Source organism: Sinocyclocheilus grahami, unplaced genomic scaffold (assembly GCF_001515645.1).
Source record: "Sinocyclocheilus grahami isolate Dianchi unplaced genomic scaffold, SAMN03320097.WGS_v1.1 scaffold407.1, whole genome shotgun sequence".
In the NCBI taxonomy this organism is placed as follows: Eukaryota; Metazoa; Chordata; class Actinopteri; order Cypriniformes; family Cyprinidae; genus Sinocyclocheilus; species Sinocyclocheilus grahami.
The window spans coordinates 26,002-52,501 of NW_015505586.1; the positions used below are offsets into that span (position 1 = coordinate 26,002).

The 26,500-nt window shown below is 39.4% G+C and overlaps 2 protein-coding genes across 4 annotated transcripts in view; both read left to right on the plus strand.

The window, feature by feature from the left end:
• Positions 1-4,950: 4,950 nt before the first annotated feature.
• LOC107550751 (cytoplasmic FMR1-interacting protein 2) lies at positions 4,951-23,131 on the plus strand. Of its 3 annotated transcripts, none has more exons than XM_016232117.1 (28): positions 4,951-5,098; positions 5,198-5,287; positions 8,915-8,992; positions 9,404-9,505; positions 9,786-9,967; positions 10,084-10,180; positions 10,418-10,546; positions 10,628-10,732; positions 10,822-10,910; positions 11,564-11,801; positions 11,879-12,171; positions 12,240-12,387; positions 12,479-12,632; positions 12,751-12,907; positions 15,519-15,615; positions 15,700-15,776; positions 15,883-15,991; positions 16,117-16,236; positions 16,420-16,619; positions 16,717-16,804; positions 16,924-17,067; positions 17,169-17,259; positions 18,461-18,594; positions 20,989-21,061; positions 21,194-21,288; positions 21,569-21,807; positions 21,896-22,043; positions 22,636-23,131. In XM_016232117.1, the coding sequence occupies exons 1-28, from the start codon at positions 4,982-4,984 to the stop codon at positions 22,801-22,803; spliced, it is 3,762 nt and encodes a 1,253-aa protein (XP_016087603.1). In that variant the 5' UTR covers positions 4,951-4,981; the 3' UTR covers positions 22,804-23,131. The 3 variants fall into 3 exon arrangements, with proteins under 3 accessions (XP_016087603.1, XP_016087604.1, XP_016087605.1); XM_016232118.1 differs by having other exon boundaries at positions 18,461-18,591; XM_016232119.1 differs by lacking the exons at positions 20,989-21,061; positions 21,194-21,288; positions 21,569-21,807; positions 21,896-22,043; positions 22,636-23,131 and adding an exon at positions 19,443-20,074 and having other exon boundaries at positions 18,461-18,591.
• Positions 23,132-25,899: 2,768 nt separating this feature from the next.
• The window catches only part of LOC107550737 (hepatocyte nuclear factor 3-gamma-like), a 3,717-nt gene continuing 3,116 nt past the window's right edge, over positions 25,900-26,500 (plus strand). The window contains exon 1 of the mRNA XM_016232101.1: positions 25,900-26,012. Coding sequence (XP_016087587.1) covers positions 25,953-26,012 — 60 coding nt within the window. The 5' untranslated portion in view covers positions 25,900-25,952. The remainder of the gene's footprint in view (positions 26,013-26,500) is intronic.

The following is a 26,500-nucleotide window of genomic DNA, read 5'->3' on the forward strand; positions in this document are numbered from 1 at the left end:
TTTTAACGTGCACAGTAACTGAAATTTAAAACTGTTAAAAGAAAGGCTCAATAACTGTTGCACAGATATAATACACTACGCATCAATTTCTCTTCCCTTTGTGCTTTGCCGTTTTTAACATGAAGCACTTACAATGTGCGCATCCGGTGTGCAGAATGATGCGCTTGAAGCAACACGGCGTCAGGCTGTGCTTTGCATTGTTGCTTCAAGTGCATCATTCTGCACACCGGATGCGCACATTGTAAGCACTTCGTGCTCATAGACTGTATAAAAACAGGTTGTGCTGCACTGTATCTACACAAGTCCTATCATATCTATCATATGTTGTTGCCTTATTAAAAAATATGCTATATATTTAAAAGAAATTTATTTTAATTTTATAGTACCGTATTGGCCCGAATATAAGATGATCCTGATTATAAGACGACCCCCCTTTTTCCAGATGTACCTTTTGGAAAAAGGCTTTTTAAAAACCAAATCTTGTTTTTTCTCAGTAAAACGCTCGTCCTTTTCTCGGTCCTCACCCGCTAGCTCCGCGGCTCTCTCTCACGGTTCGGAAGCCCACGCTGCGGTTTCTTCCCCCCTCCCCCCCCGCCCAGAGAGAGAGAGCCAGACGCTTCATCTATCTTCCTCCTCGATAGAAGGATGTGATGAGTGTCGAGACAGAGGAGACTGTGGACTCGCCACCACAGTCCCTCGCGTATGAGGTGTGATCCGTGATTATGGGTGTGTTTCGTGCATTCGCCAAAATAAAATATCGTTTGGCCAGCCTAGAAACAGGACGCAAGTCTCAAAAACAGAGCGTTGCAACCCACACCCCTCCACAGAAAGATCGGGGGTCGGGGCGATGCTCTCAGTTGGGGTCTTCTAGACCGAAAACGGATCTGCGGACCGTTATTTGTCTAAGAGGACCTTGAAAATCCCAGCTGCCGCCTGGCAACGGTACGGCACGGGAGAGCTCGCCCCCTCAAGTGAGGGTGCTACAGCACTCGGGTCGGTTATTCCCTCAGTGCCCTCATGGAGGTTCATTGATACCCCTGCCACCTCGGTGCTTCAGGGCTCAGTGAGCTCCGACGAGCGAAATTCCCAGCTGCCGCCCATCAACGGTACGGCACGGGAGAGCTTGCCCCCTCAAATGAGGGTGCTACAGCAGTCAGGTCGGTCGTTCCCTGCCGGTCATCCGCTTCAGGGCTGCGAACTGGCTCCTCTAATAATACCAGACGCCAGCCTCGAGAGGCTGGTTCCCTTAGTAGATTTTCTGGTAGCGTGGAAACTTCTACCAAATATCTCAAAATGGGTCCTGCAGATTGTAGAGAAAGGTTACAGAATCCAGTTCGGTTCTCGTGCGCTTTGTTTCAACAGGGTCATCCCCACACTAGTGGGCCCCGAGCAGGCTCTGGTTATGGAACAAGAAGTAGATACTCTCTTGAGGAAGGGGGCCATAGAACGTGTTCCTCCTCTTGAGAGAGCGTCCGGGTTCTACAGCCGTTACTTCATCTCAGAGACGCTTATTTCCATGTTTCCATCCTCCCTCAACACTGGAAGTTCCTGAGGGTACCATATGAGAGAGCTGGGGTTAAGACTAAACGCCAAGAAGAGTGTTCTTTCTCCACTACAGAGAACCACTTATTTAGGCGTGGTGTGGGACTCAACCTCGATGCAGGCACGTCTGTCTCCTGCTCGAATCGAGTCAATCCTCACGACAGTCACGAGAGTAAGAGAAGGCCAGTCACTCACTGTCAAACAGTTTCAGAGGCTGTTGGGCCTGATGGCAGCGGCGTCCAAAGTGATACCTTTTGGCCTGCTGTACATGAGACCCTTGCAGTGGTGGCTCAGAACCAAAGGGTTTTTCCCCGAGGGGGAATCCGCTTTGCATGATCAAGGTCACGCGCCAATGCTTACGTGCCTTAGACATGTGGAAGAAACGTTGGTTTCTGGTTCAAGGGCCGACGTTAGGGGCTCCTTGTCGTCGCGTAACGCTAATGACGGATGCCTCTCTCACGGGCTGGGGAGTGGTCATGAGTGGCCGCTCTGCCCAGGGTCTGTGGGAAGGCCATCATCTCTTTTGGCACATCAACTGCTGGGAAATGCTGGCCGTGTTTCGAGCTCTGACACACTTCCTTCCAGACCTAAGGGGGCATCATGTGCTTGTCCGCACAGACAACACATCGGTGGTCTCCTACATCAATCGGCAGGGGGGTCTGCATTCGCGCCCCTTGTACAAGCTGCCGCGCCAGATCCTTCTGTGGGCCAGATCCCGAGGTGGTGGAGCTCATTTGGAGGGAATTTGGCCACGCGGAAGTGGATCTATTTGCGTTGCAGGAAACGACACACTGTCCGCTCTGGTTCTCCCTCACGCATCCAGCTCCACTGGGGCTGGATGCCATAGTGCAGACATGGCCGAGGCTTCTTCTGTACGCTTTTCCCCCGATCGCTGTGCTCCTGGGAGTTCTGGCGAGAATACGCCGGGATGGGGTCCGTCTGTTGCTAGTAGCCCCGTTCTGGCCGGCCCGAGTATGGTTCTCGGACTTGGTGTCCCTCCTCGACGGCTCTCCGCTGGAGATTCCGATCAGGAGGGACCTCCTCTCTCAGGCGGGGGGGCGCCATTCTTCACCCCCGCCCGGAGTTATGGAAGCTGTGGGCATGGCCCCTGAGGGGGCACAGCTCCTAGCATCTGGTCTCTCAACTGAGGTTGTTGAAACTTTACTTTAGTCCAGAGCTCCCGCCACTAGGAAACAGTACGCCTTTAAGTGGAAACTTTTCGCTTCATGGTGCGGACAGCGACTGCAGGACCCAGTTAACTGCCCAATTGGTACAGTTCTGGAGTTTCTGCAGGAGCGATTCTCCGCAGGGTTATCTCCCTCCACTCTGAAGGTATACGTGGCGGCCTTAGCTGCTTACCACGCCCTTCTGGGTGGTCAATCATTGGGAAGACACCCACTTATCACTCGTTTCCTCCCGACCAAGCAGACTATGAGTAGGTGGGTGGTCGAGGCCATCTCACTAGTCTACGAGTCCTCTGGCCTCCCATCACCTATGGGGGTCAGAGCGTGCTCAACCAGGAGTATGGCAGCCTCCAAGGCTTTCAACTTGGGTGTGGCATTGCAAGACATTTGTGCTGCGGCGGGCTGGTCCTCTCCACACACTTTTGTCCGTTTTTACAACCTAGGCCTGGCATCTACCCCAGGTTCCCAAGTTCTCTCTTCGTGATGTGCTCGCAATATACACACACAGGCAGGGACTTGGTAGTATGGCGCAGTGGGTATTCTTGTTCCCAAAGCGACTCGACGCAGCTCGAGTTCCTGAAGGGGAACGTCTCTAGGTTACGTATGTAACCATAGTTCCCCGAGGGAACGAGACGCTGCGTCTCTTTGCCATACTCCCTGCATCCCTGCAGGTGCTACTTCATCGAAGCTGGTTTGCGCTCTGCTGGATGCGCTTTTATGCTTTCTGGTGCTTGCGTCACTCCGCTGGTGACGTCTCGCTGCTCCATTGGACTGATTTGACACATGCTTCAGAACGTGGTCACGCAGGGGCGTTCCCAAAGCGACTCGACGCAATGTCTCGTTCCCTCGGGGAACCATGGTTACATACGTAACCTAGAGACGATTTCATGGCACACTTGTTTTATGCGTATTTGGCGACCACCTATTGTTGTGGGTATATTATTGACATGTCAAAGTCTAGACCCTGAATATAAGATGACCGCGTTTTTTCAGATGTATTTCCAAGAAAAAAACATAGTCTTATATTCGAGTCAATACGGTATATAGTTATATATAAATACATTCATGAATGTTTTTAATGAATGGATTTTATAATAATACAAATAGCAATGTGTAACATTTGACCATATTTAGTGCAACACTTTTATTTGTTCCCCACAAAATATTTTTTTTTCACTAAATGTTTGGATTTCTACAATTATTGTGCACTGATTTTTCTAGAATAACTTTTGCTGCCGAATAATCCACTAACCTAGTTTATGATAAATTTTTGTCATAGATTATAAATATACATAGGCCTATATTTTTTCATATTTATTGTTTATTTAATTTTTCTTTATAATGAAGTAGTCCGTATCTAGTAGATTGTGAAAGAACGATGATCATTTCCACACACAGAGATATATAAATTCTACATTTATTTAAATGAGGGGAAAAAACTTCACTGATATCAGATCGGTATCGGCCAATACCGAACCCTAGGTATCGGAATCGGCATCTGAGGCGAAAAAGGCGGATCGGAGCATCCCTAATTGAAAGATTCATGGATGAAACCAGCCTGTTTGCTTCCACTCAAAATAGGCATTTTCAAAATGATATAATAAATGATCTGTGGGGTATTTTGAGCTGAAACTTAACGGACACATTCTGGGGACACCTGAGACTTATATTACATATTGTAAATGGGGGAATAATAGGTCTCCTTTAAGACACCTGATGTTTAAATTGCAGTAGAGAATTATGAAATTTTAGTGGTATCTATAATTTTAAACCTTAAATATGGTGATTATACAGTATATCGTTATTGTGAAATAAAATAACTCATATCAGGATTTGGTTCATATCACCCTGCTTTATATTATTTTAACTATTAATTAAATTTATTGACAGAATCTGTAACCCTAATTAATAATCACCTTTTAAATAAATCCATGTTTCTTAAGAAATAAAATTAGCACAACATGCATAACATGTCAAAGTTTCATTTATTCTTTTTCTTGGAATTTGCTGGCAGCCACATCAGTGCTTGTGTTTGGAGACTAATTGAATTCCTCCAGTGAAACCGAGTGAAAGACTTTAACTAGAGAGATTTCTTCAAGGTCATGACTTTTTTTCTTTTCAAATGCCAGTGTTTCATAGACTGTGTTTCACTTAAACGTGGTATCCTTGTCCAGCATCCTTGTCTGGTGGTGTTGAAGCTCATTGTCTTATGTTTGTTTCAGATTGGGCTGTTTTGTGAGTGAACCTGTGTCGCCATGACAACCCACGTGACCCTGGAGGATGCGCTGTCCAATGTGGACCTGCTGGAGGAGCTTCCCCTCCCAGACCAGCAGCCATGCATCGAACCCCCACCGTCATCCATCATGTACCAGGTACATTTACACAAATGCATTTTTTTATATATTTGTTGTTGGATGTAGAGTTCACAGTAAATTTGGACATAACTGGACTGACCTTCTGTCTGTTACTAGGCAAACTTTGACACCAACTTCGAGGACAGAAATGCGTTTGTCACTGGTATTGCCCGCTACATTGAACAGGCCACTGTGCACTCCAGCATGGTGAGTAGAAGGAGGACTTTGTGAAACAGCACATTAGAATTGCTGGTCATGTGACCAGAGCAGCAATAACGAAAGGATGTTGCATTATAACAAAGCTGCTCTTTATGGTTCTTTCTGAAATCTTTATCAGAAGGGCACTGAGAAGCAGAAACAGTCATTCAGTTTATCTGATGTAGGCTTTTCTTTGTTACAACAAAATTTAAATCAGCCCAGAGCAGTGCAGTTCCCTTCCCAAAGCTTTTACTTACACAAAAAACATTACCATATTTTAGGTACTGTAATAAAACCATGTTTTTCCAACATGCAAACTGGCAATGTCATGGTGTTCTGTGAAGCACCTTGAAGTAACAGTTTGTGGTTAATAAGATTTTTTTTGTCTTTGTGAATAAATGAATACATTTATCCAGTGAGAATGCATAAATTGATCAAAAGTGACATTTTATAATATTACAAATTATTGCTATTTCAAATGAACGCTGTTTATCTGAACATTCCATTAATTATAGAATCCTGAAAAAGGAATCCACAAAAATATTATGCAGCACAACTGTCGTGAACATCGGTAATAATAAGAAATGTTTTTTGAGCACCAAATCAGCATATTAGAATGAATTCTGAAGGATCATGTGACAATGAAGACTTTAAAATACATTCAAATAAAAAACAGTTCTTTTAAATTATAAGAATATTTCACATTATTACTGTTTTTACTGTATTTTTAATCAAATAAATGCAGCCTTGATAAGCAAAAAACAAATAAATACCATGGTATATAAATGATACAGATCACAAAGAATCAGTACCAGTAGTTATTTTCTGGTTCTGTCATGGTATTGCAACAGTACTTTTTTTTTAAGGTTTTGTGACTTTTAGACTTGTATTTGACTGGGAAATTGGGAAGAATGGGGGAATAGTTATGGATTTAATTAATCAACTTATCAACTATTAAACAGTTTACTACAAAAAACTTTCCTATTCCAGATCATTTTTGACTATGACACATGAGCACGTAAAATTGTATGTCAAGTCAGTCTAAATTTGAACTTGGCTTTCATTATGCCAAACATGGATTGCTATGTGTGCATTTCTGAAATGAACATCTCAAACCATATCAACAGATTTGCAACAGTAAATGACTATTTAAGGGCCAGGCATGTGAATGCTGGGCAAGATATTTTGTGCCATATCAAAACCCCATCAGTTTCAATTCTGTTTTAGCAGAGGCGTGAGGCAGAAAGCTCAGGACAAACACCTTTTCACAAAGACACCCTTGTTTATGCTTGTTTTGTACAGTTTTGTTTCTGTGGGGGTTTGTGCTGGATAGAAATGGTATTGAAGGAGCTACTCCACCTCTTCCTCTCACAGCTCAGTGGCTCGTGGATGTGCGTGGACTGTCAAACAGGAGTGCACATTACTCAGTGAAATAGAGAAGTCCTCAAGGACTGGAGGTCCTGTTTGCTTCAGCTACCTTCTGCTAAATCTCTAATGAGAGCATAGATGTGGACTTTGTATGCTATACGTAAGTGGCTGGATGAATGATGTGGTCTCACTAAACTTGGATTTAGGAGTAAATGCAGTGTTTGCAAGGTGAACATTGTAGGCCTATTGAAATCAAACCCTCATAATTTATGTTCTTTGTCTCGTCTCACAGTTATACATTTAAATCAACTTAACATACAGACTCTATTCAGATGTTCTGTAAATGATTAATTAGTAAGGTTGACAAGTCCAGTGCTTTCAGTGACGACCAAAGACCACAAGGGGGTCTGGGGGAAAAGTCTGAGAAAAGAATTATAAAAATAAACTATTTAAATAAGTTAAATTACCAAGTGTGCATTTTTATTTCACGTTTTTATTACTTATTACCATATTACAATTCCATGCTTCTTTCTATATGCTAAATTTGACAAATTAATTAATAATCCTATTATACATAAATATATGTATATAATTTAAATTATAAACATTGTATTAAATATTACCTAGAATATTTATAATATATTTTGTAGCTGTTTTTCTTTTATGTAATCCAGCTGTTTCTGAAAAATGCAAACTTGTATGATCAGGTAAAGCTCTAACAAGCATAACCATTCAGAGCTTCCTCAAGACTGTTGTTGACTAGTTGTTTAGGCAAACTACTGACTAGTTTTGCAAATATTTAGTTTGCAAAGCCTTCGTTGTAATGCTTGCTGAATGCTACTGAATTGTGATTGGCAGAAATCCAGGTTACATGTTTTATTCATGGAAAGTAGAGCATAATTAGGGACTCTTATACCCAGTCTACAATCAAATGTTTGCAGCACGACATGACAAAACTGAATTGCTGCCACTCTAATCAGTGGAACTGTCTAGACTGCAAGGGCTCTGGGGCCTCATTTATAACCGCTGCGTACGCACAAAACCTGCCCTGAAATAGGCGTACGCCACTTCCTACGCAAAAGGTGGGATTTATAAAAGACAAACTTGATGGGAAAATTTGCGCACCTGCATGCAAACTCTGACCCATGCGTACAGACTTTTTTTCCTGGAGAAAGAAAAGTAATGAAGTAAACAATGATTTTAAACTGTTTTCATTTCATCATATGCATTTACATTAAATATTCCACTCGCATTAATGGAGATAATTACTTGATTACTTTTCCTGTGGCATTTTATGTTTTAATGACAGCGAGGAGTGCTATAGGTGCACAATAATTTATCTTTAAAATAAAGTGCACATCTCATGTTATGAGAAAATATTTTTAGCGAGAACAATGATCAATGATGCGCACTTACTTCGATATTGTGGCGGACACTGCTGGATTCGGTGGAACGGTCTATTGTCCGGTTTGAATAGGACCAATGATAATAGCTTACTGTACAACCACAGCTGCACGGAGGTGTTGATGTCGTGTGAAGGCATCTCCACAACATTATGAAAAATACCACTGTATTTGAAGGATACAACTTGAAGAATATGGTAAGATTTGCATGTTTCCTTTTTAAAATAATTTGTTAATGACGCGCAGAGTCAGATAATTGTATGTACACTGCAATAAATATAGGCCTATATTTTTCCACTAAAAATAGATAAAAGATGTTCACCTTATCAGCAAAACTGCATTAATTTAATTTAATTCGATTTTTTTAAACAATTGAAATATTGGGCCAGTGGAAATGAAAGAGAACTCAATTCAAAATTATTTTTCTGAGAACTATTTTAAACAGTTTTTTATGGATATTTTGATATATTTATTCTAAAACATAACAAGCATGGTTTTATAAATCTGAAAACTTTTGAGCGTACGCAAAATCTAGCTTTTGTGCCTACGTACACTTTTAGGATGAAATCTATGGAGAATTTTATAAATGAGACCCCTGGTGATTCTAGATTTGGCGTCTCTCCCTCTGTCTATAAACTGCCTTGCAAGTGCTGATAATTCCTGTAAGAAACCCAGATCTAGTTATACTATGTAGCAATAATGGTCACTTCCAGCAAAAAAGTGTCTGATGGATTGTTGTTTCTAAGCATGAGGTCAGAAAAATTATTTAGCGCACATTTACACAGAATTCGTAGGAGGTTATATGGCTGGTTCCTGTAAAGTTGTTGTTCATTTTCCTCTTTTTCAAACTGTTTTTTCTTCTCAGAATGAAATGCTGGAGGAGGGGCACGAGTATGCCGTCATGCTATACACCTGGAGGAGCTGCTCCAGAGCCATTCCTCAGGTACACACACAGACACACACGTGACATCCAATGCAGTAACAGTGCTCCGATGTGAGGTGTATTCTCAAATGCATGCACAATTTGGCCTACTGGCCCACATACAATTTTACTATCAGGTGTGTCATGGTGCAGAAGAGGAACTCGATAAGAATGGGCTAGAGTATCATCTATTAACATATGCATAGATTTATTGAATTTTTTGCCAACATTCAAAAGACTTATGTGCTAAGTCTTGTTTTTTAAGATATGCTGTCTGTCCGAAGAGAATCTGAACCCTTTTTCGATTGCTTATCTAAAAGATATGATTGAAAGGACCCAGTTCAACAACATGATTGCCCTGCACTCACTGCAGAGAAAAGGCTTATTATTCATAATCCTGCTGGTTTAATGACGCCCTCTTGTGCATATCAGGTGAAGTGCAACGAGCAGCCAAACCGAGTGGAGATCTATGAGAAGACTGTGGAGGTGCTGGAACCTGAGGTCACCAAGCTCATGAAATTCATGTACTTCCAGGTGAGAGAGTAATAAAACTCTTTGACCCCTATTCATTACTTATTAATCCTCAAATGGCATGATTATTCATCAACACTTATTGCTCGTTATTTATTTCTTGTCTCTTTATTTTTATTTACTTACAAAAAAATAACAAATGCTTGAAGGCAGTATTCCATTTAATTTCTTAATATTTATATACATAATTAACTTCTCAAATAAAGGAGTGTATTATTAAATAAGTAGTATAGCATAGTTTTTGCTGTGCTTTCGGCTTTAACATTGATATCCCTCCTTCTAGCGAAAGGCCATTGAACGTTTCTGCAGCGAGGTAAAGCGACTATGTCATGCTGAGCGCAGGAAGGACTTTGTGTCCGAGGCCTACCTCCTCACTTTAGGAAAGTTCATTAACATGTTTGCCGTGCTGGACGAACTGAAGAACATGAAGTGCAGTGTTAAAAATGACCACTCTGCTTACAAGAGGTATAATGGTCATGCTTAAATGTAAAAGAAAAAGTAATTAAAACACTGTGACATACATACACACACATGTGCAATATTTAAAAAGGTTCCATATTTCTTCTGTTTCTTCTTTACAGAGCAGCTCAATTCCTGAGAAAGATGGCTGACCCACAGTCCATCCAGGAGTCCCAAAACCTCTCTATGTTTTTAGCTAATCACAACAGAATTACACAGGTACGTTTAACTTCAAATATGGTCATATTTATGTTAAATGAATAAGCAATAAGAACTAAAAACACCAAAAAGGAACCATAAAAGTGGTCCATACAGATTCTGTAACTATATGTTAGGCTCGTGTGAGGAACAAGTGATTTTTCATGAATGGTCTTGTCTTCCCCCAAAGCTTCTCTGTTCACTATTCATTTGGACATTTGCGTGCAGTGTGTCATGTTTTATGTGATGTTTGTCCAGTGTCTGCACCAGCAGCTGGAGGTGATCCCAGGTTATGAGGAGCTGCTGGCTGATATTGTCAACATCTGTGTGGATTACTACGAGAACAAGATGTACCTGACCCCCAGTGAGAAACACATGCTGCTAAAGGTGAGCGCATCCATTCCTGCTGAAGCTTTTTAGACTTGGCTTAAAGTTCTTTACAAATGAAGGCATGGCTCTGTGTTTCAGGTCATGGGTTTTGGCCTATATTTGATGGATGGAAATGTCAGCAACATCTACAAGCTGGATGCAAAGAAAAGGATAAACCTTAGCAAAATCGATAAGTTCTTTAAGGTGAAGGCAAACGTTCTGGTTCTCTTGAAAATTGACTGTTGTTTGTCAAAATCCTCTGAGTGTAACATTTGTTTTGGTTGCCGTCACAGCTTCAGGTTGTGCCCCTGTTTGGAGACATGCAGATCGAGCTGTCACGATACATAGAAACAAGTGCTCACTATGAAGAGAACAAGTCCAAGTGAGTGATTGACTACTTAAGATAAAAAGCACATAATGAATGACATGATCTTGTAACCACAAGTGCATTGTTTTTCATCTGATACTAGTTCTCTTGTTAGCATTACCTGACTGGTTAATGAAATATTCAGAAGTTTTGGCTCAGTTTAAATTTTTTTAATTTTTAAAAATTTAAATTTTTTTTATATATATATTGATACTTTTATTCAGTATCAAGAGTGACAGTAAAGACATTTATAATGTTTTCATAAAAAGATTTTGGTTTCAAATAAATGCTGTTCTTTTGAACTTTCTATTCATCAAAGAATCCTAAAAAATTGTCACAGTTTCCACAAGAAAATTAGGCAGCACAGCTGTTTTGAACATTGATAATAAATGTTGAAATAATAGAAGTGTTTCTTGGGCAGCAAATCAGCATTTTAGAATGATTTCTGAAGGATCATCTCACACTGAAGACTGGAGTAATGCTGCTGAAAATTCAGTTTCTACTTTATAGGAATAATTACATTTTAAAATATAGAAAACGGTTGTTTTACATTGTAATAATATTCCACAATGTTACTGTTTTTACTGTATTTTTAATCATTAGTGACTTCTTTCTAAAAGTGTACATCTTTTTAGTAGTGTCTTTTTTCCTCCCTCTCTCTCTCTCAGGTGGACCTGCACTCAGAGCAGCATCAGTCCGCAGTATAACTTGTGCGAGCAGATGGTGCAGATCAGAGACGACCACATCCGCTTCATCTCTGAGCTGGCGCGCTACAGTAACAGTGAGGTGGTGACTGGATCAGGGCTGGACAGTCAGAAGTCTGATGAGGAATACAAGGAGCTTTTTGACCTGGCGCTCAGAGGACTGCAGCTTCTGTCCAAGTGGAGCACTCATGTCATGGAAGTGGTACGTTTGGGATCATTTAAGCAGTTTTAAGCATTCCAGTTCTCCATCTATCTCACATTTGTCTTCTGTTCCTCTAGTACTCTTGGAAACTAGTCCACCCGACTGATAAGTTCTGCAACAAGGACTGTCCGGGCACAGCTGAGGAGTATGAACGCGCCACACGCTACAACTATACCAGCGAGGAGAAGTTTGCTTTGGTGGAGGTCATTGCTATGATCAAGGGTCTTCAGGTTCTGATGGGCCGGATGGAGAGCGTGTTCAACCAGGCCATCAGGAACACAATCTACTCCGCCCTGCAGGACTTTGCACAAGTGACCCTGAGAGAGCCACTCAGACAGGCTGTGCGCAAGAAGAAGAACGTCCTCATCAGGTAAGATGTACACCACATAAAAAATACATACTTTTTTGGGCATTACTTATCTCCTTGCTTCCATATAGTGTACTTCAGGCAATTCGTAAAACCATCTGTGATTGGGAAGCAGGAAGAGAACCTCCTAATGACCCCTGTCTGAGGGGAGAGAAGGACCCCAAAGGAGGATTTGACATCAAAGTTCCTCGTCGCGCTGTTGGCCCCTCGAGCACACAGGTCAGTTAAATTGGGTTTGCAACATAGATGATATTTAGTGCTGTTTATAAAGATTGTTTCTGAGTAATATGTGTTCCTCCCTGTCCTGTAGCTCTACATGGTGCGCACCATGCTGGAGTCTCTCATCGCTGATAAAAGTGGCTCTAAAAAGACTCTTCGCAGCAGTCTGGATGGCCCCATCGTTCAGGCCATAGAGGACTTCCACAAGCAGTCTTTCTTCTTCACCCATCTCCTGAACTTTAGTGGTGAGACAACAGCAACAGTTTTCTATATTGCAACCGTATCATCTTTATGTGTCAATATAGACTGAGAAATGTTGCATTCCTTTCATGATGTTCTCATTCTCTCATGACTGGCTGTTAGAGGCCCTGCAGCAGTGTTGTGATCTGTCCCAACTGTGGTTCCGAGAGTTCTTTCTGGAGCTCACCATGGGCCGTCGCATCCAGTTCCCCATTGAGATGTCCATGCCCTGGATCCTCACCGACCACATTCTGGAGACCAAAGAGCCCTCCATGATGGAGTATGTGTCACATACACACAGTTTATACTGGTTATTAAGCTACACTAGCATTCAGAAGTTTGGAGTCAGTCTTATATTTATTCTGTGTTAGGGATGTGTTAAAATGATCAAAGGTAACAGTGAAGACGTTTAATTTCTGTTACAAAAGATTTCCATTTCAAATAAATGCTGTTCCCTTTGAACTTTCTATTTATCAAAGAAAAAAAATGCATCAGTCTCCGTAAAAATATTACGCGGCACAACCGATTGCAACATTGATAATAACAAGAAATGTTTCTTGAGCACCAAATCAGCATTAGAATGATTTCTGAAGGATCATGTGGCAGCCAGTGTTGGGCAGTAATATATTACTTAGTAACGCGTTACTGTAATTTAATTACTTTTTTAGTAACGGAGTAATTTAACGCGTTATAATTTTCAAAATAGTAATTAGAGTATAGTTACAAGCCGAGGTCTCTATACGTTACTGCCGCGTTACATTGCTGACAGAATGCAGTGATTTATAATCTAGAGATTGTAAAAAGATTGTAGCACACGCACTGTTGAGTCAAGTGCCAGTGGATTAGAGACCTGCTCCCGCGAGACCCGACGCAACAGAGTGCAGCACGGGACAAGATGGGTGAGTGCTGGTGCGGGCGGGTAGACACTCGTGTGTGTGCGTGGGATACAGGGGAATAAAATGATTCACGGGACTCCCACAAAATAGAAATATCTAAACATAAAATATCTGAAACAAATAAATTGTTATTCATCTATTGCACAAAAGCAACATGAACTAATATAAATATAAACGATTAACAGGTGCAAGCGTATACAGACTTTCTATTTAGGCTATAACACGTGTTTGCAGCGTTGAGCAATGCAGTGCTGAAATTTGCGTGCTCATGAATCCTCTCATTATAACACACAAATTGTAGACCTTATGAAAGATTCATTATGCATATAGTTATTGTGTTATAACAGAGATTTGTGAGATTGCAATGAACTGATGTCTTTTAGAGATTATAAATGCAGCGCTCTTTGCTGGCATTCTGCAATACCAAACCATGCACGCAGCAGCCGCTTGCTTTAGTTAAAAATAACAGTGTTCTGTGAATGTTGATGCTTTAGTAACAAATATTTATTGGGAGTGTGTATGCTGGAATTTCATCAATTTCATGGAGAAAAAAGTAACGTAACTATTAATGCAACTAATTACTTTTGAAATAAAGTAATCAGAACTAGGGCTGTCAAAATGGCTGAAAAACTCAAATCGAATTTTGTACTTAAATATTGTCAGGGGTCTGGGTCTGGTGTTTCTCCCTCTCACCACCAGAGGTCGCCATTTCCCATCCTCCCGGACTCCTTTACCTTCACTCCACTCACCTGTTCTCTCATTACCTTATTCATTGATTAATTTGTCCCAGCTGTTTACCTGATTGCCTCTTCCTTATAAGCTCCCTGTGTTTTCTGTTCTGGACTCAAGTGCAGAGCAGAACGAGCCCAGAACAGAAAACACAGGGCGCTTATAAGGAAGAGACAAATATGATCAAAATTCGAATTACATTTTAATTTAAAATGCATAATTTCAGTTAGGGTGAAGAAAAGCTTTTGGCTTCTCTCCTGAGGCCACAAGGGGGCGCATCATTCAAAGCATAAGATAACATGACTATCTGCGGTAAAAAAAAGTGCATAATGTTTAAAATCATGTTTATAAACCAATAATAATTAAGTTGCTTAAACAACTATAAACAAAACAGAATCATGTATGTATGTATGCATAGTTTAAAACAAAGGGCAGAAAGCCAATCACACAGTACATTTTTCATTTAAAAACATGAGATGCAGTGGGATGGGGAAAAACCTGCCATAAAGTCTGGATATATGTTTTTTTTCAAAGTTAAACTTGCATTAATTTTACATGGCTTTCTAAACATGTGGCTCTTTTGTGCGAGACGCGAGTGCAACAGTAATAGATGTCCCTCTAGAAAATGCATGAAATATGCATTCTGTGTGAACGGCTTGGTTTTGGTTTTGATGTAAACAAGATCTTCTCCTGATGTTTTCTTTTTCCGCTATATTTTTAATGAACAACCCTGCAGCGCCGCATCTAGTGGCTTCAAATGGATAGACTAACAAAAGTATTATAATGCAACGACACTTACATCGTCATCGCATCTCGTGCGCCGCTGATAAGGCTGCCTCCTTAACGCACACCTAAAATTTTAATGCAAAAACGTGGATTTTTATTTTAAATTCGATGAATATTCGAAAAAATTGACAGCCCTAATCAGAACAGTAACGTGATTACTTTTAAAAGTAGTAATCAATAATCAGTAATTTGGTTACATTTTCAGAGTAACTTGCCCAACACTGGTGGCAGCTTTGCCATCACAGGAATAAATTACATTTTAAAATATATTCAAATGTAAAACAGTTATTTTAAATTGTAATAAATGTTACACAAAATTGCTGTTTTTACTGTATTTTTTATCAAATCATTGCAACCTTAATGGGCATAAGAGACTCATTCAAAAACAGAGAAAAAATTTACCAACTCTAGCGGTAGTGTATATGAACACTAGCATGTCAGATCATAGCATTTTTGAGAATAATCTTTTTTTTCCCTCAGATATGTGTTGTATCCGTTGGACCTTTATAATGATAGTGGTTATTATGCCCTCACCAAATTCAAGAAGCAATTCCTCTATGATGAGATAGAGGCCGAGGTAGAGTGTCACAGACTTGTTTATTATTGTCTTCCATTCAAAAATGTTTTAATAAAAACTGAAGCAATCTCTTTTTCATTATAGGTCAACCTGTGTTTCGATCAATTTGTGTACAAATTAGCTGACCAGATATTTGCCTACTACAAAGCAATGGCTGGAAGGTAACAATATCCCTGTCTCATCTTGAATGTTTCTCAAGTTCAATTTCAGAGGTCAAATCAAATAAATTATACTGCTATAGATCATGTTTCTTTCTCTTCTTCACAGTGTCCTCCTAGACAAACGCTTCCGTGCGGAGTGTAAGAACTACGGTGTGATCATTCCATACCCGCCTTCAAACCGCTACGAAACACTGCTCAAACAGAGACATGTGCAGGTGTGACATTATACCGATTACCAATAAGAATGGGCAACTCTGTTTTAATGATGAGCAAACGTACTATCATTCAGGATACTCTGTAAAGGATAAATATAACAACATATTTGTGCTTTATTTTTTAGCTGCTGGGTCGCTCCATTGACCTGAACAGATTGATAACCCAGAGGATCTCAGCAGCCATGTACAAATCTCTGGATCAGGCCATCAGCCGCTTTGAGAGCGAGGACCTCACCTCCATAGTGGTGAGAAACTCATGCTTTTAGACTGTTTTGGTATTTGTTTTCATCACAATCAGTATTCTTTGGTATTACAAATGTGGACAATTTTCTTTCCCATTTGGACATCTGGCGTCTTGATTTAGGAAATCAAAGGCTCTGACTAAGAACTTTGGAATATTCACCAAACTGAAATTTCGTGAATTTCAGGAGCTTGAATGGCTGATGGAAATCAACAGGTTGACTCATCGCCTGCTCTCTAAGCACATGACCCTGGACAGTTTTGACGCCATGTTCCGTGAGGCCAACCACAACGTGTCTGCTCCATACGGCCGCATCACGCTGCATGTCTTCTGGGAACTCAACTTTGACTTCTTACCAAACTACTGTTACAATGGCTCCACCAACAGGTTGGTGAATATAAGTTGTAGATACAAATCCGTACTAATGTGGTTCAATATACTGTAGATGACAATGTTGACAAAAGTGTTCAATCTCACGGAACAGGTTTGTGCGGACAGCCATTCCCTTTACCCAGGAGCCTCAGAGGGACAAACCTGCCAATGTCCAGCCTTACTACTTGTATGGCTCCAAGGTCTGTAAGCAGCATGATTAGCTTGTGATACTGAACCAAAGACTTAAATGTGTTACATACACACAAGTGTACTAGGGAACATCGATGTCTATTTTTAAACATCTCGCTCTGTTTTTCAGCCTCTGAACATCGCCTACTCCCACATCTACAGTTCCTACAGGAACTTTGTGGGTCCTCCGCACTTCAAAACAATCTGCCGTCTTCTTGGTTACCAGGGCATCGCTGTGGTGATGGAGGAGCTGCTCAAGATTGTCAAGAGCTTGGTATTTTCTCTCTCCGTTTAGTGTACATGTAGTTTCTCTTTCATGCACTCCTCATTATTTTTTTGAACATTTCCTTTTTTAATTTGTCCTGTGTTTTCCAGTTGCAAGGCACCATCCTGCAGTATGTGAAGACCCTCATAGAGGTGATGCCTAAGATCTGCCGTCTCCCTCGTCATGAGTACGGATCACCAGGTGAGAGCAGAACTAATAACACTCCAGTTGTGTCATAGTCTAATAATGAGTACAGAGACCAAATGTATAAGCTATTATGTTATACTATATTCTGGTGCAGTATTGTACCATCAGTCCCTCTACCTCCCCTAACTCCACCTGTCTAGATCTACTACGGGATTTATGTGTTTATGTTAGGGGTGTGAACCTACACTGTTCTCACGGTTCGGTTCGATTACGATTATCGTGTCATCGATTCGGTTCAATTCGAAATCATGATGCAAATATCCTCAATTTTATTTCACATGTATACAATTTTGTCAATAAATACAAGCAGTCAGATATATGAACTGTAGCCTACCTGACGTGGTTTCTCAAGTTAGTGGTATTACCCCCTGCATATTTTATTGTGCGTGACCTTCTCCAGGTCGTGCTTACCAGGTTGTTCATAAAAGCAGAAATGTGCCCAGATGTCGGCTTTTAAAGTAGTTGAAGCATTTTTAATTACTCGCGTCTCGCCTCCCTTCGCCAATAGGCGCGTTCGATTTGAAGCGGCACTGCGCAGGATGAGTGTGTATGACATCAACCGTGAGAGCGAGAGACCAGACGGATACTTATGCTTTCAAATCGCTCTCGCGGTTGATGTCATGCACTCATCCTGCGCAGCGCCGCTTCAAATCGAAGGGAGGCGAGACGCTAGTGCGAGTAATTAAAATTCTACTTGATGTCATACACTGATCATTCTGCGCAGCGGCGCTTCAAGCCGAACGCGCCTAATGTATGCTACCGTGACAAATGACGTTATAATCGGTTATGGTCTATTACTGAACCGATACCGAATCGCCCTCGTCTGCATCGCGATGCATCGTAGAAACGCTTAATTTCGACACCCCTAATTTATGTATGCCCATTCATGCAGCAGCATATCTTAAATGCTTCCATCAGAGTGTAAATAGAATAAATACAAAGAATAGGATAAAAACAAAAGATTTTAAAATAACAATATAAAATTGTGCACTGTAAGCCTCTTTTGATAAAAGTGTCTGCTAAATGCTTGAATGTAAATGTAATTATATTAGAGCTGTTAATTTAGTACAACAAATTAATTTGTAAAACATATTTTATAGCTTGTTAATGTTAAGAAGACCGTAACTGTAGCATATGAATGTCAGATCCTAGCCTGGAGTGTTTTTGTTGTTATGTAATGTGGAACTTTTGTCAGGCATCCTGGAGTTCTTCCACCATCAGCTGAAGGACATAATTGAGTACGCTGAGCTCAAGACAGATGTGTTTCAGAGTCTGAGGGAGGTGGGCAACGCCATTCTCTTCTGTCTGCTCATCGAGCAAGCTCTGGTGAGACCCTCTCTGGCTTACTCGTCCTTTTTGCATGAAGTAGTGTAATTGCACAGTTGATCGTTTATCACTTTACTCCTAATTAGTTGGTCTAAAACGTCATTTCAAAGCTGATTTCTATTTTAGATTTAGTCTTTCAGACCTGCCAACCTGTACACATTTTGTGCATTTTGACCTCGAAGTACAATTATAAGATTTGCGACTCCAAACTACTGAAAAATCGAATGCCGCCTTTGTGTTCAATGAGGCAACTAAAGTAGAGAGACTTTTTTTTTTTTTTCGTTATAGCCTTATGCTAAAATTGACTGTAAATCCATATTTTAAGGCTGGTATTCAAAAATATTGCTTTCTCAAGGGGTTATCCCTCTCTCAACTATATATTATTGGATTGTTTTCTTCATGATATGGTGGTGTATATGGGGAAATAAGTGCCAAAAGGGTGTGAAAGAATATGAAGTAAGCTTTGCACTATTGTGGTTTTCAAAATACTTTGCCAAGGTTGGCAGGTCTGATCTTTCATAAAATGCCTTGTTTTCTTCCGAATATTTATGATTTGCTTTATGCAAATATTTTTTGTAATGAAAGCATCCGATTGGTGCACCAAAATTCAAGGCCCAATCCTTGACGTGACTCAGCCTGGCTTTACTAATCAGCTGCATAAAGAGGCAGATTTGAATTTGTAGAAAGTGTGTGTTGTACGCTGATGTGTATGCCAGTGTGTGTGCGTTTCTGGATGTGAATATTAATGAATTACTGTGTGTATGTTAACAATTGTGTGGGTGGAGGACACTGCTGCCATCTGCCACTAAAAAGCAACTTTATTTCTCATTACACGCTGGCAACAACTACAGGTGGTAAGGAATTAGGCCTCATTCATGTAACCGAACCACAAATTGACTGAACGCACACTCTTCCTGGTTTTTATACTTTTTCTTTAGTCACTTTTGTGCCGTGTTCTGCCATGGATTCAAGGACGCTAGTGTCACCGAGATGAGAGAATAAAACCCGAAATGTAATACGGAGCTGTGAACATCTGGCACTGTCATGACGTTTGGACTCTGCACACTCCCACTGGGTTCATATTAAGTGGCTTGTTTAGGATCATTTCCTCCAAAGGAAGTCTTCCTTGCTTTCATGGCAGTCACGACTCCTCTCTGGCTGCCTGTGACGTCCCGTGCTGGTCCACATCTGCTTCCATACATTTCTCTTCTTCTGACTGTAACTCTTGTGTTTCTGTTTGGGTCTCTCTCTCTGAAGCATAGTGAATGTGTCGGATGATCATTGCACGCTGATCTCTCATTAACATTGTTTCTGTCAGGATGCTCTTCTGGTCGTCTCTCTCTTCTTGTTTGGGTGTTGTTCGGTGCTTGTTTTATTATTGTGAATGAAGTGATTTTTGCTCAAATTTGTGTAGCTCATTGATTTGAAGGTCATTGCCATAAGACCTTTATACTTTCACATTGCATTTAGGGTTTACACCACCTGCCACAATAATAATTTATTTATCACATATTTTTTATCTTTCTGGGTTTATATTAGTAAATATTGATGTAGAGATTTAATAAAATGCATATTAATAGTTAGGGATGTGCAAAACTACATTTTGTTGTCTACATTTGGTGTATTGGGCATCCGCATGACCTATTTTTGTGTTCAGAAACATCTAGATGGAGTACAACAGACTGAAACGTAGAACACACAAATCTCAAGACTTTTTTTTTTTTTTTTTAAGTTAACATCTTAAATGTTTCTCAAGGCATAAAATACTGACGGAAAAAATGGGGCATGTCGCAACAACCAAGGACAATCTGCATACATGCACAGGCCGACTTCAAAAAATAGTGTTAAATTAATAAAATAAAAAATATGCCACCCTTTAACCAACATATCTTTATCACACACACATATATATATATATAAACCTTTTATTGCAAAAAACTATCAAAGTTCTCACAGAAATATGCATATTATATGTATATATTTATAAATATGCCATTAATTATTTATAGAAAATTTTATGTTTTTAATATAAATATAAATATGAGACTATGACTGATAATAGGAACGCTGTTCACTGCAGGTTGTTTTGAACTGTTTGGAAGTGCTATTTATGATCAAATTATTGGATGAGATCCTTTTATCAGTACTATATTTTGTATAATCAGTTACCGGTATTCAGACCGAGCTTCTCAGTCAACATCAATTCTACTTAAGTATCATCATATTTAGGACCAAAATGTTACATTTTCATACATATTACGACTAACCCATTTTCACACTGATGTGTGTGATGTTTGTGCTATGTAAAGCTTGATTCAGATTTCATTTAACAGTGTGATGATGAAGTGTTTTTCATTCATTCCTCATCATGTTTTTGTGGTGTTTGTTTGAACTCAGTCACAGGAAGAAGTTTGTGACTTACTTCATGCTGCACCATTCCAGAACATCCTCCCAAGGGTCTACATCAAAGGTGAAAAATTACATTCAGAAACTACAAGATCATGTTCCTCTTCGGTGCTTTCTGATTAAGAGATCTTATATATACATACATATATATAATTTTATACCTGCTGAAATCTTCCTTTAATGATTAATTTTACAGAGGGGGAGCGACTTGAGGTGAGGATGAAGAGGCTGGAGGCAAAGTACGCTCCTCTTCACCTGGTGCCCCTCATTGAGAGACTTGGGACCCCACAGGTGAGGCACTCAAAGATCAGAACCAAGTTGCTCTTCTCAATTGTCAGTAGCAGAACATATTTAACACTAGCGCATTCATTTTTTAAATAGAAATGTTTTGTAACATTGTAAATGTCTTTACTGTCACATTTGATCAGTTAAATGCCTTTTTGCTGAATAGAATAAGAAAAAAAGAAAAAAAGTCTTACTGACCCCAAACTTTTGAATTGGTAATATAAGTTTATGCATCTATTTGGTCTCCCTTTTAACCAAATGTTTTGTTTTTTAATCATCTTTTTAGCAAATTGCAATAGCACGAGAAGGAGACCTGCTGACGAAGGAGCGTCTGTGCTGTGGTCTGTCCATGTTTGAAGTCATCCTGACACGCATTCGCAGCTTCCTGCAGGACAGTGTGTGGCGAGGCCCTCCCCCCACCAATGGTGTCATGCATGTGGATGAGTGCATGGAGTTCCACCGCCTCTGGAGCGCCATGCAGTTTGTGTACTGCATCCCTGTGGGCACGCACGAGTTCACTGCAGAGTATGCATATGCATTCAGCATGGCTGTTTTTAATAGTAAGCGAGCTTGCATCATATAACTGAAATGTTTTGGGGGGTTTTGTGTTTAGGCAGTGCTTCGGTGATGGTCTGAACTGGGCTGGATGTGCCATTATTGTGCTATTAGGACAACAGCGTCGTTTTGACCTCTTCGACTTCTGCTACCATTTGCTGAAGGTCCAGAGGCAGGACGGCAAAGATGAGATCATTAAAAATGTGGTACGTTTATGATTTCATAGACTTAAACTTAAAAAAATTGCATAAATCATTGCAGGAAGCTCTTAGCAGTCAGCAATGCAATATACACTAATGTTCATTCATTTAGAAATTCATTAGTTTTATTCAGTAAAGATGCATTTAACTGATCAAAAGTGGCAGTAAATGCATTTCTAATGTTACAAAATGTCTGTTTCTGCTTTTTATTCATCAAACAGTACTGAAAAAAATCATGGTTTTTACAAAATTATTAAGCAGCACAAATGTCTTGAGCAGCAAATCAGCATATTAAAATGTTTTCTGAAGGATCGTGTGACACTGAAGGCTGCTGAAAATTCACCTTTGCCATCATAGGAATAAATAACATTTTAAAAAATATTAAAATAATAAAACTGTTATTTTAAATTGTAATAATATTTCACAGTATTACGGTTTTTACTGTATTGTGATCAAATAAATGCAACCTTGGTGAGCATAAGAGACATCTTTCAAAATCATAAAATCACACAGACCCCAAACTTTTGAAAGGTAGTGTAAATGTTCCAACTTGTAAATATGGGCTTCTGTGTTAAATGTTTTGTCGTGTAACTTTCAGCCCCTAAAGAAGATGGCAGACCGCATCAGAAAGTATCAGATTCTCAACAACGAGATCTTCGCCATCCTCAACAAGTACATGAAGGCTGTGGAGACAGACAGTTCTACTGTGGAGCATGTTCGCTGTTTCCAGCCTCCTATACATCAGTCTCTGGCCACCACATGTTAAACAAACTTTATTTGACTTCCAGCTATCCTATTCTTCCTCTGGTGTGACACTGGTCTCAGACGTAGTGTATAGGGCCTTAGAGCTTTCAAGATTGCCTCGGCTTTATTTAAACAAGAGACGAACCTCTAGTCTCGCCACATGGTTAAAAAACACAATAGATTTCTCAGTCTGCCCCAGCTGTTATCTAACCCTTATGAATATCAACACTCACTATCCGTTCTGAATGAGATTTGAAGTGAACCACTTTGAGAGATTTAGGACTGCCGAAAATATCTCCAAGTCACCAGAGGAAGTTTTAACAAATGTTAAGTTCTAGTAAAAAAAAAAAGTAAATATAAAAGACTTTTGATTATAAATATCTATTAAGAGAAAACATGATTAATGTCAGTTTTGTTTTGTTTTTCTTTTTTAACATCATGCCCATACAGATTTCATTTATAATAGTATTTGCATGTACCTCACAAATTCCATAAATCCTAATATGTTTTGTACTGTAATATACAAACCCAAGAAGCAAGAGTACAACTATGGATACAAATATCCCTAATAATTTCCCCCCTTTCTTTAGTGGCCAGAATTGTTTACAGCATTCTGTTCTCTTTATTGTATTACAGCACTGGTTTACAAATATTTGCATTTGTAACATCCATCATTGTGAATGCTGCGGTTTGATGCTGTCAAGAATTGCGTGTAGTACTTGTTCTAATTTTATTGGTACTTAACTGGTATCAGTATTTGCCTCAACTATTGAAAAGTAACCTCACTTATCTTTTCTGTCAGTTTAATCTCAGTCTTTGGACTGTTAATTTGGGCTATTTTATACACGATAACCATGTGTTAACTAGTGAAGCGGTTCTGAAGTACTAATAACTGGATTTGTACTGTGATGACATCTCTTTAATCACCTCTTATTGTTACAGACTGCAGTAGTAATACTGCATTACCTTGACCAATAACAGACAAAAATGGGAACATTGGACATCCACTGTTCAATATCAAGGTTACTAAAACTTCCAGAAATATTTCAGTATTTACCCTCACAGGCCCTTTGCTTCAGCAGTGTTAGACAGATTGGCAAGCGTTCTGTTCAGTTTTGTAATTTATGTGGCTGTTGTAAATGTAACCACATGAATGCTCATCGTATTCTGTTATTTCCCTCTTTTCCAGGAGTTTTCAGATTGATTTAAATCTGTTTTTAAATAACTGTTGAATTAAATGGGTATTTTCCAGTAATCTATTTATGCATAAAAGTTGATTTTTCTTGCTCTCGGAAGGGTTAATATGTGAACGATGATGGAACAAAATGTTTTGACTTTAAGGAAGTGCCGTTTTAAAAACTCAAAGCATGACAGGTGTAATTTATTGTCATCATGGATCTATTTGTGACATGAGATTTTTGTTCATATTGTTGTACAAGTGATCATGTTTTGAAATACAAAAAAGGAGAAAATAGTACAATGTACAACAAATGGTTCTGAACAGGAATTATAATGATGTTGTATTTCCATGAAATAAAAAAGATATAACGAAAACTGGCTTATTTAATTTATTTATTTGCATTTAACTTCAATTATTTTGCATTTCACATAAATCGTTGAATTGCACCAGTATTTTAATCTAGATTTGAGCTCTAGATTATCACAATCAAGCATCTTTATTGTTTGCTTTTAAATAAATAACCATGGGGGTTTTTTTATTCCTTTGATATTTTTGTCATCAACACATATCAAAGTAGAGAACATTGCAATGCTTACTTGATGCATTAGCCTCAAACTTCATTTCATCTTCAAGAAAGCTTTATTTAAGAAAGAGTCTTAAGATATGACCGTGTTAATGCCCAACTGGTGATTTAATCAGTAAGTTCCTGGCATTTCTCACACCTTGGGTATAGGTCTGAATAGGATGTAATTAATTGCCTTGTTTTTAAGGGCGTTTCATCTAATGCAGGAGGCACTTAGCACTAGATAAACATTTCCTCCACATGGGGATGATGGCACAGCTGGAAATGTGAGGAATCCCAGAGTGTTTGTTATTTTAGTTTTTTCAAAACTGTGCTCCATTTGTGGAAGTTTTAAGTATGGTATGAATATTTTGGTCTCTCCTTTGTCAATATGAATACACAACTCACAAAGTCTGTTTTATTAGAGCAGGAGTGTTTCTTGAGGCCTCTGATTGGCTGAGCTCAACTGGCAGGCAGATGAGGGTGGTGCTTTTAAATGGCACACAGAGTAAATGTTTGCTTTCCATCAATAAAGATGACACCCAACACCCCCAATCCGCCAAACAGCTGTCTCCCACAATGGAGAGCACCGAGATGTGGAGTGAGAGAAGGGGAGGGGGGTGAGCTGTGACCACTGAATGAGACACAATGCCAACCTTACAGACTGAAAAAAAAAATGAAAAAAGAGATGCACATGAATATATTTCTAAGGGTCTTTATAGTAGTATCAGTGTCAGAAATAGATTTTAACATTATTGACCTCTTAACAATTATTTTTTAATCGTAGAAACATATTAGGTGTGATCATTTTGTCACATTATCACATTAATAGATGTATTTGAGTATTTGTATTAAGCATAAAAACAAGTCTTATTCATTTGATAATATATGTGTATCTAGGCCTATACTTTTTGCTGCTGATTATTCTGTTTCCACATATAATTCCACATATTAGTCTTTATCAAGGTATCAATGATGAAGAAAGATTTATGCGAGAAAGAAACATTGTAATTTCACATTATCAAGAGACCATTGTTGTGTTATAGTGTTACCTTGTTTACTTAAAGTCGTTTGAACACAGGTTGAACGATGTTTGGGCTAGGCCTGTAACTGCCCATTTTGTGAGAATAAAATGTGAGGTGATCTTTTTATTGAAGGCGTGTAATCGCTCAGTAAAGTGAACACAGCAGTGGAGTAGTGTTCAGAGGGCAGGAGGTGGGCAGGACACTGGTCAGAGGGCGGGAGATCAGCTCTGGCTCATATATGGGACTCAGTCTGTGAGGAGCACACTTCAAACTGTCCTGACTTACACACTGTGTTAGGATGCTCTGTGATACTCGTTGATATTTAAATAGCGTTTTACCTAATTCATTCACTCTGTCATTTTGCATTATTAGCTAAATAATTATTTAGTTGAGTAACAGAAGACATGATTGAGGAAGTGAAACGGGAGAGAAGCGATCAATGGATGTCATATTACTCCGGCGAGGTATGTCCCTATTTGAGAAAATATTTTATTCAGTTTAGGCTACTTGTAATATATCATTTATAATAACTGATATTTAATAATTAATCTTAACTTTCGGTTTTTTTTCTTTTTGTTTTTTCTTGCTGACTCTCTATAAATAGGCTATTTAAATTATTAATATTTATATATTCCCCAAAACAATTTGAGTTTCTAATATTTTTACTAATGTTAGGAATACCTTTTTTTCTCTCTTAGAAAACGTTTTTTCCTATCAATGACACCTTTATGTCATAACTGATGCAACAAATTTGCCTTACTCATCAAACCTATAGCCTAACTTGTTTTTCTTAACTCTAACTCATTCAAACACAATTTTCAACTAAAACACAACAGATCAGACCACAAACTTTACAATATGATAGTCTAGAAACAGGTGACTAGAAGCCGTTTGACGCGTTTTATCTGTGACGCGGTCACGTACTTCCTATGGTTATACGTGTGTGTGTGTG

What these genes read in the sequence shown, in the direction of transcription:
- LOC107550751 (XM_016232117.1), top strand. Translation starts at nt 4,982, where the DNA reads ATGACAACCCACGTGACCCTGGAGGATGCGCTGTCCAATGTGGACCTG. An exon ending in AAATCGATAAGTTCTTTAAG is followed by an intron (nt 10,733 to 10,821) that starts GTGAAGGCAAAC and finishes TTGCCGTCACAG; the next exon opens with CTTCAGGTTGTGCCCCTGTT. An exon ending in ACTACTTGTATGGCTCCAAG is followed by an intron (nt 16,805 to 16,923) that starts GTCTGTAAGCAG and finishes TCTGTTTTTCAG; the next exon opens with CCTCTGAACATCGCCTACTC.